The sequence below is a fragment of the Carlito syrichta genome, unplaced genomic scaffold (assembly GCF_000164805.1).
Source record: "Carlito syrichta isolate Samal-C Ts95f unplaced genomic scaffold, Tarsius_syrichta-2.0.1 Scaffold311807, whole genome shotgun sequence".
NCBI classification, from domain to species: Eukaryota; Metazoa; Chordata; class Mammalia; order Primates; family Tarsiidae; genus Carlito; species Carlito syrichta.
Window position 1 is genome coordinate 66,924 of NW_007255903.1, and position 9,194 is coordinate 76,117.

The 9,194-nt window shown below is 38.8% G+C and overlaps 1 protein-coding gene across 1 annotated transcript in view; it reads right to left on the bottom strand.

Moving 5' to 3' along the window:
- Positions 1–432: 432 nt before the first annotated feature.
- TEKT1 (tektin 1) overlaps positions 433–9,194 on the bottom strand; it is a 27,892-nt gene continuing 19,130 nt past the window's right edge. Inside the window, exons 7-8 of the mRNA XM_008069084.2 lie at positions 1,121–1,317; positions 433–668 (exon numbers count right to left, since the gene is read on the bottom strand). Of these exons, the coding sequence (XP_008067275.1) occupies positions 461–668; positions 1,121–1,317 (405 nt within the window). The 3' untranslated portion in view covers positions 433–460. The remainder of the gene's footprint in view (positions 669–1,120; positions 1,318–9,194) is intronic.

The window sequence follows — 9,194 nt, forward strand, 5'->3', positions numbered from 1 at the left end:
TATTATGAGAGAGACCAGTGGTAATAGTGGAATTTAACTGTTAAACAAACTCCACACCAGCAGCATAAGAACTCTGCCACCTGAGACCCAAGCCCCACCACTACACAATATGTCCACGTAACAAATGCACATGTGTGCCTCCTCAATCTAAAGTAAAAAAAAAAAGAAGAAGAAGAAGAAAGAAAGAAAGAAAAGAACCTTGCATCCAAATCTTAGCCTCTGAGCAGGTCTGGAATCCTGGTCAAGATGTTGTCACAGACTCGTTAGATGTTCCACCAGCCTGAAATGAGAATTCTGTGCTGGGTTATGACTTGGTGGGGTTTTTAGGTTTTGTTGTTGTTGTTGTTTTGTTTTTGAGAAAGCAGGATTTATTGAGAGGACAGAAAAGTTCCTAGAGCAGGAAGGGACCCGAGGGGGTTGCCATGACTTAGTTTAATGAGAATTAGAATTAGCCCTACTCTTAGCAGACAGCATCATGGCGGAGTCCCCCAGCCCAGCCTCCCTGGTCTTCCCCATCCCTTAGTGGGATGGACTTTCTCATCTGCATACACAGCACTTCATCGATGTAGATGGTGTTGTCTTTCACCTGGATCTCTTCCTGCAGGGCAAGTTGTCTGCGATTCAGCCCTTTCAGCTCTACCTGAGCTTGGGCTAGGGTTTCCTTTAATCTAGAGGAAGAGGAAGAATAGAAAGGGATAATTTCTCTCTCGGCATTACTTTTTTGGGGGGGGGGAATGTATCTAGGTGTTCAGTGCAGAAGCTGAATTGATATATGTTTTTCCCCTCCCTCCCCCTCTGTCCTCCTTAAGGCAGAGATTTCAAATTGGGGCCACAAGCTATAGGCATGGCGCAGACACCTCTATGACATGCCAACACTTAAAACTGAAGATTTTACCTAAACAGCTGGTTTGGGGCTTATTTAGAAATGTTTCAACATTGGGACCCATTTTCTGCATGGTAACAATTTTGGCTAGAAGTAGTGGGGACTGCCCTCTAGGAAGGAATCCTTCAAATATTATAGAGCAGGTTCCACCCACTGTGGTCGCTGTTCTAGCCCCTGCCTGAAATTCAGGTTGAGATTGAGCCCCGGGGCCCCTCTGCCCACCAGCTGCTAGCCCACCTTGCAACATTGTGGGTGATCTCTTGAACCTCCTTGATGAGCCTATATTGTGCGACGTCACGACATAGCTCCACGTTAGGCCGGTGCGTCCTGGTCTCCAGGCGTGTATGAGCCAACTTGGCTGGCCCTTCTTGGTCAAGGATGGCTTTTTCAAGAGCTGTAATGTTTTTCTCCTGGGAAGCAATCTCTTCCATGACCTTACAAAAAGGATTAGAGTAGGTGAGGACAGGCTGTGCTCCTCACAACTCACCAGCAGACAGCAGATCTGTTGTGATCATGTAAATTAGGAAAAGGGGATCTGAGGTTTCTACTTAAGCAAGACCCCAGAGCGAGACCCATCACTCGTCCCTGAAGCAGTGACTGCTAAAGGACAAGGTACACCTGACCTTAAAACCTCACAGATGGAGGGGACAAGACTGGGCGTTGTTGCCTTGTCTTGTATCCAAAGGAGCATGCCCTCAGCAAAGGGTGGCCAGTGTGGGGACCTCACTGCTGCTCAAGGCTGCCGTTGTATCTTTGTGTCATGAACAGAAAGCTGCCTGTTTTCCTATCACTCCACCCACTAGCACCAGTTCTGTTCTCTGGAAGCCTGGGGAAAGTGTGTGTGTAGTTTGAGCTGAGTTTGGCTGGTATTTTCGAGGGTAGTCTGGGCATGAAAAAGACTACTTATGAGTTATTGGGGTTTTTTAAAAAATTAATATTTAACTAGTTAAAAAAGGTATTTCTTCCTTAAGCTTTTTTAAAAATGGAAATCTCCAAACATACATAAAAGTAGATAGACTAAAGACTCTCATGTGCCCATCACCAGTCTAAGCAATGAGCAATATATTGCCAATCTTGCTTCATCTGTACCCCCCATCCCAACCCTGCCCATCAGCTTATTTTAAAGCAAATCTCAGATATGTCATTTCAGTCTTAAGTACTTGAGTGTGCATTTCTAAGATAAAAGGGTTCTTCTTTTTCTTTTAACATAACAATATCTTTATCACACTAAAAAAAGAGAGAAAAAGACTGACCCCTTTAAATCATCTAATATTTAATGTTCCAATTCTCCCAATTTTTTCACATTTTTTGGTAAGATTTGGTTTGTTCAAATCAGAACCCAAACAAGTCCACATATTGCCTTCGGCTTTCTTGAGCTTTTTCTTAACATTTCTTAAGCATTTCTTAAAGTTTAGTTCACAAATACACTATTTTTAAATTTAGCAAATGTGAACAATCACTTTAAATTGATTTTAACTAATAGTTGCTCCCACTTCAAACTTAGTTAAAATCTTTTGAACATTTACTTAAAGCAGTATTTATAAATTTGATATATACTTTTTTGAAAGATTTTAATTATCTTAAGTAAGGCCTTCTGGAGTTCTTAAGTAGATCTCATAAATTTAATACATTAAACCAGTAAAAACAATGAGTCTTAAATTCTCTTAAATATTTTTATGCTGTCTTCAAACTTAAAAGTTCCATTTAAAAGCATAATGCTAAATCAATTATTTAATTATATACTTTGAATAATCACTTTTAAAAACAGGTCAAGTTCTCTTACATTTAACAAACACTTTAAACTCTAAAATACCATAGTTCTTTAAAACAAAATTACTATGCCGGGCGCAGTGGTTCAAGCCTGTAATCCCAGCACTTTGGGAGGCCAAGGCAAGAGGATTGGCTTAGCCTATGGGTTCAAGAATAGCCTGGGCAACTTGGCATCACCTCATCTCTACAATAAATAAATAAATTAGCCAGGCATGGTAGTGTGCACCTGTAGTTCCAGCTACTTGGGAGGCGGAGGTGGAAGGATCGCCTGAGCCCAGCAGGTCGATGCTGGAGTGGCCATGAGCGTGCAACTGCACTCCAGCCTGGGCGATGGAGTGAGATTCCAACTCAAAAAAAAAAAAAAACTACTTCTATGGGTTAGATTGGGAATCAGCAAATTGCAGCTTATGAATCAAATTCAGTCTGCCACCTGTTTTTTTTTTTACAGACTGTAAAATAACAAATTTAAGTAATTGACTTTATTTTTTAGAGCAGTTTAAATTTAAAGAAAAATTGAACAGAAGGTACTGAGTTCCCATATACCTTTTCTCCTCCTTACACAGTTTCCCCTATTATTAGCATCTTGCATTGGTATGGTATATTTGTTATAATCAATGAGCCAATATTGATATATTCTTCTTTACAAAAGTCCACAGTTCACATTAGGGTTCACTCTTAATATTGTACATTCTACAGGTTTTGACAAATGTATCCACCATTACAATATCGTACAGAATAGTTGCCACTGCCCTAAAAAGCCCTTAAAACTTCCCCATTCATCTTTCCTTCTCTTCTTCGCCCACCCAAACCCCTAACAACCATTGATCTTTTTAGTCTTCATAATTTTACCTTTTCCAGAATGTCATCTGGTTGGAATCATGACTCATGCTATACAGTGTGAATTTTAGATTGACTTCTTTCACTTAGCAATATGTATATAAATCTCTCTATGCCTTTTCAAGGCTTGATAGCTCATTCCTTTTTAGCGCTAAATAATAGTCCATTGTCTGGATGTACCACAGTTTATTTATCTGTACTTATCCTGGTGGCTCCCAAGTTTTGACATTTATGAATAAAGCTTCTATAAACATTCATATGCAGGTTTTTGTGGGGACTTAAATTTTCCACTCTTTTGAGCAAATAACAAGGAATGAGATTACTGAATCCTAAGAGTATGTTAAGTTTTGTAAGAAACTGCCAAACTGTCTTCCACAGTGGCTGTACCATTTTGTATTCCTACCAGCAATAAATCAGAGTTCCAGTTTCTCCATCCTCAACAGCATTTGAAGTTGTCAGGGTTTTGGATTTTCTACAAGTGTGTAGGAATATCTCATTGTTGCTTTAATTTGCAGTTCCCTAGTGACATATGATATTGAGCATCTTTTCATATATTTAATTGTCATTTGTTTATCTTTATTGGTGAGATGTCTCTTTAGATCTTTTGCCTGTTTTTTAATTGAGTTATTTTATTTTTTATTGTTGAGTTTTAAGAGGTTTTTTTGTATATGTTGTATAACAGTTCTTTATCAGATATGGATTTTGCAAATATTTTCTCCCAGTCTGTGGCTTGTCTTTTTTTTCTCTTAAAAGAAAGGTTGTTACATTTTTTAAATGGTTGGAGAAAATCAAAAGCAGAATCTTTCATGTCATGTGAAAATTATATAAAATTCCATTTTTAGTGTCCATAAATAAAGTTGCATTAGAGCACAGCCATGTTCATTTATTTTTTTATGACTGCATCTGAACTACCACAAGAGTTAAGTAGTTGTGACAGACCGTATGTGATGCTCTCATTGCTTTGCACTATTGCCCAGAGCACTACAAATCAGTGACACAGCTAAAACTTGACAGCTTTTCAACTGTGTATCACCATACAGTGACATTTTATTTTATTGTTTTATTGCCGCTGTATCTTTATCTGCTCCTGTTGCTATAGCAAAATACCTGAGACTGTATAACTTGTGAAGAACAGAAGTTTATTTCTCATAGTTCTGGAATCTGGGAAGTCCAAGGTCAAGGCACCAGCAGATTTAGAGTCTGGTGAGGCTGCTCTCTGCTTCAAGATGGCACCTGTTTACTGCATCCTCACATGGTAGAAAGCAAAAGGGCAAAAGAGCCTAGCTAGTTTCATCCAACTCTTTTATAGGGTATTCAACTCATTCATGAAGGCAGATCTTTCATGGCCTAATCACTCCTAAAGGCCCCACCTCTTAATACTGTTGCATTGGGGATTAAGTTTCAACATGAATTTTGGAGGGACACAAACATTCAAACCATAGCACAGTCATACCCATCATGTTCAGATAGGGAACATGGTCTTTGTATGTTGCAATTTTAAGGCTCAGTGGAACAAAGGTTCTGTAAATCAACTAGACGTCAAACTATTGTATTTATTATGCAATGACACCACAGCCATGCTGAAAGAATACAATACACATCGACATTACCAGACTAAGCACTCAACACAATATTCTCAACTCACAGGAAAGTAGTGATCAGAAAAATTTAAACAGTATCTCATCATTATAGAATCTTCACACAAATGAAAATGAGACTGCAAAGTAAGCTTCCAAGTGACTCATCTGTTAGCCAAGCAAGGAAATCCATTTACTAATAATGGATTAATTAAATCATGTTTGATTGCAACAGCTGAGGATGTGTGTCCAAAGAACATAAACTCATTTAAGACTATTAGTCCTACTGCAGGAAGAGTTGCTCAGAATTAAGGACATGGGGAGGAACTTCAACAATCACTTTTTAAAACTTAGGCAAATGATTTTGAATGGTTTTCCTTTGCTCTTAATGTGTTGACAGGTGTTTTGATGCTGCTTAATTGTTGTTTATTCAAGGAGTTGAGTTTGAAGTGACTTAAGGATTAGCCTCTGTGAATGGTCTGCATGAAATAACTATTTTCAAAATTACACCTGAGGATGGTGGTACAAATACGTGCTGAATAGAAAAAGGCTAGGTTAAAAAGTTTACATAGCCTGTGACAATGTAAGCTACTTAAAGCCTATGACAATTAATTGTATTACTCATCAGAAGATACTTTGCAAAAACATTTGGATCTACCAGGTGTTATTGAACCAGTATCATCAGGATGAACTTCCTTGGCTCTTGTACACCTGACCATCATAAGCTCTGCACATTTTTGTCATAAATAGACATGGAAAATCCTGACTTGCCCTACTACTCAGCAGGTCAATGGCTTAGCAGTTACATAATTTTCTTGTGAGTTATTCTAGCTTAGAGCCAAGATCAAAATTTTGCTGAATAAAAACTACCTTAACTATTATCAAACATTAAATGGCTTTGGAAACTAGCTTTTGCTGAAGACTAAATAATCTTTCTTAATGAATCCAACCTAAACCTACAAGGCAAGACAGCATTTATATGCAAAGTTTATGCTTCAGTAAAGTCATTTCAACAGCTAACATGATTTTAATTACAAAGAATGTCAAGCTGCTTTATACACTTCCTGTGCTATCAGAAGTTAAAACAAGAAGCAGGATCTCCATTCCCACACAAAACAGGTATTTTCCAACTTCCAGCAGTGCTTTTTGCACCTCAAAAAAAAAATGCAAAGAAAATTTCCAAATTTCAAAATCTACATACCTATGCAATTGAGGAGCTTCTGCCTAACCTTCAACTAGAAGTGATTCATCTGAAAGATAATAACATGCTAAAAATCAAATATCAGGGGGAAAATCTAACAGAAATCTATAGATGCTTCTAATCAATGAATACATTCAATTAAAACCATATGCTCACAGGTTGTTATTATTTGGTAGTACCTATTGGAATGAAAAGGCATTTTCTTTTTGTTTTTAAGAAAAGATGTTTATTTGGAAATATACCATTGCAATGGAAATACGCATACCATAGCAAACTATGTGGGTATTCAGGAAGGTACAGGACAAATGTTTTTCACAGAAAAAATGAGAATGATTACATAATTGTTTTGAAATAATTGACCTTGGCCACAAAGATCAATGATATGTTGACACCAGTCTAAGGTTGGACAGGTAGCTGCTGGGCAGATATCCTTGCAGAAGTATTTTTTGTGTGAGATTTCAATGACCTTTGTGCAAGGTTGTGGTGAAAAGACATTTTCAAAGATAAAATACATAAAATCTAATTACAATTGTGAACAAATGTGAACCTGAAAAAGCCAATTCTTCAGATGGATTGAGTGGCTAACTGGGCCTAAATTTTAAATAGAAGGCTGGGTGCAGTGGCTCACACCTGTAATGCCAGCAATTTGGGAGGGTTGCTTGAGCCCAGGAGGATTGCTTGAGCCCAGGAGTTCAAGACTAGCCTAGACAACATAGCAAGACCTCATTTCTACAAAAAAATTGTAAAAATAGCAGGGAGTGTTGACAATCGCCTGCAGTCCTAGCTACTCAGGAAGCTGAGGTACAAGATCGCCTGAACCCAGGAAGTCGAGGCAGTGCCACTGCACTCCAGCTTAGGCCACAGAGTGAAGAATTTGTAGAAATTTTGTTTTCTCCCTTATATAAATACCTATATAATATTCTTAATTTGCCTCTTGGCCTACAAAACCTAAAATATTTACTATCTGACCCTTTATAGAATAAGTTTGCTGATCTCTATGTTATATTTATCTCTGAACATTCCTATACTTAATTCTGAATCTTCATGGAGTTAAAATATGTTCTGTCCAGTAAGGAAACAATTGTATGTATCATTGCAAACAAAATGGGGCTATCCTACCATTTAGTTTGGAGGTTGTCTTCTCAGCTTGCTAATTCTTTTCACGACCTGGGAGGCCTCTGGCCAGATGATAACAAGGTGGACCTTTTCTCATAGAACCTAGGTCAGTGGCCTCCAAATTAGGATGGTCTCATAGTTATTCCAAGTATGTACATATTCCCGATTTCTTCCATTCACACAATAACACCACCTCCATCCAAGTGGCTGTCTCGTGATAGGATCTTGAAATTTTTTTACTCTTAAGAAACCTGATTTCCCCTGTTAAAACCTAAGGCCATTCGAGTTTGATGAAATCCTGCTCGTAAATGCAAATCAAAACCACATTGAGATACCACCTAACCCCAGTAAGAATGGTTATCATTAATAAACAACAACAGATGCTGATGAGGATGTGGAGAAAAAGGAACACTACTACACTGCTGGTGGGAATGCAAACTAGTTCAACCTCTATGGAAAACAGTGTGGAGATTTCTAAAAGAACTAGAAATTTACCTTCCATATAACCCAGCTGGAAATATACCTGGAGGAACTCAAATCATTAGACACAAAAGATAACTGCACACGCATATATACTGCAGCACTGTTCACAATAGCAAAAACATGGAACGAACCGTGCTGCCCATTAAAACTAGACTGGATTTTTAAAATGTGGTACATATACATGATGGAATATTACACAGCCATAAAGAAGAACAAACATATGGACTTTGCAGCTACTTGGATGGATTTAGAGTCGATCATACTCAGTGATCTGTCACAGAAACAAGGAACAGAGTACCACGTGTTCTCACTCATAAGCGGAACCTGAACATTTACCATAATACTATAAGAAAGGGATTGGCAGTAATGGGATACTGCCAGGGTTGGGGGTGGAGAACACAACATCAATAAGGGTACCTGATTTCAAACCAAGCAAAGTAGGAACCAAAGGGAGACCCAAACTTTACCTGCACAATGACTTGTATACCTAATCCTGAATTGCACCCCATATCTTTAAAATAAAATATTTTTAAAACCCCAAAACAACAAAATAAAGAAATCTCATTCTTTTTTTTCATATGCATTCTGTTTCTTAGATCACAACTCCATCTGATGTGTGGCCACAATTTCTAAACCTGCCCTACTTACGGGAACGTTCTTACACCCTTACCATAGTGGAGGAAAGAGACCATGCTCCCCTGAAGCTGCACTAGCACAGCAGCCAATGGCCACATGTGGCTACTGAAATGTGCCTCATGCTAACTGAGATGTGCTGTTAGCATCAAATCCTATACATCAGATTTCAAAGATTTAAAGATTTAGGAAAAAAAAAAAAAAAAAGGCCAGGCACAGTGGCTCACGCCTATAATCCCAGCATTTTGGGAGGCTGAGGTGAGAGAATTGTCTGAGCCCACGAATTCAAGACCAACCTGGAAAACTTGGCAAGACCTCGTCTCTACAATAAATCACAAAAAAAAAAATTAGCTGGGCGTGGTGGTGTGTGCCTGTAGTTCCAGCTTCTTGGAAGGCTGAGGTGGAAAGATCACCTGACCCCAGCAGGGCTGAGGCTGTGATGGCCGTGAGCATACCACTGCACTCTAGTCTGGGCGACAGAGTGAGACTCCAACTCAAAAAAAAAAAAAAAAAAGGTTAAACAGGCCGTGTGACAGTGTGAGAACTTAATTAAATTATAGGACACAGGCCGGCTCGGTGGCTCAGCCTGTAATCCCATGCCTTTGGGAGGCTGAGGTGAGTGGCTTGCCTGAGCCCGCGGGTTCGAGACCCGCCTGGCAGCGAGACCTCATCTCTACATAAATTTAAAAAAAAA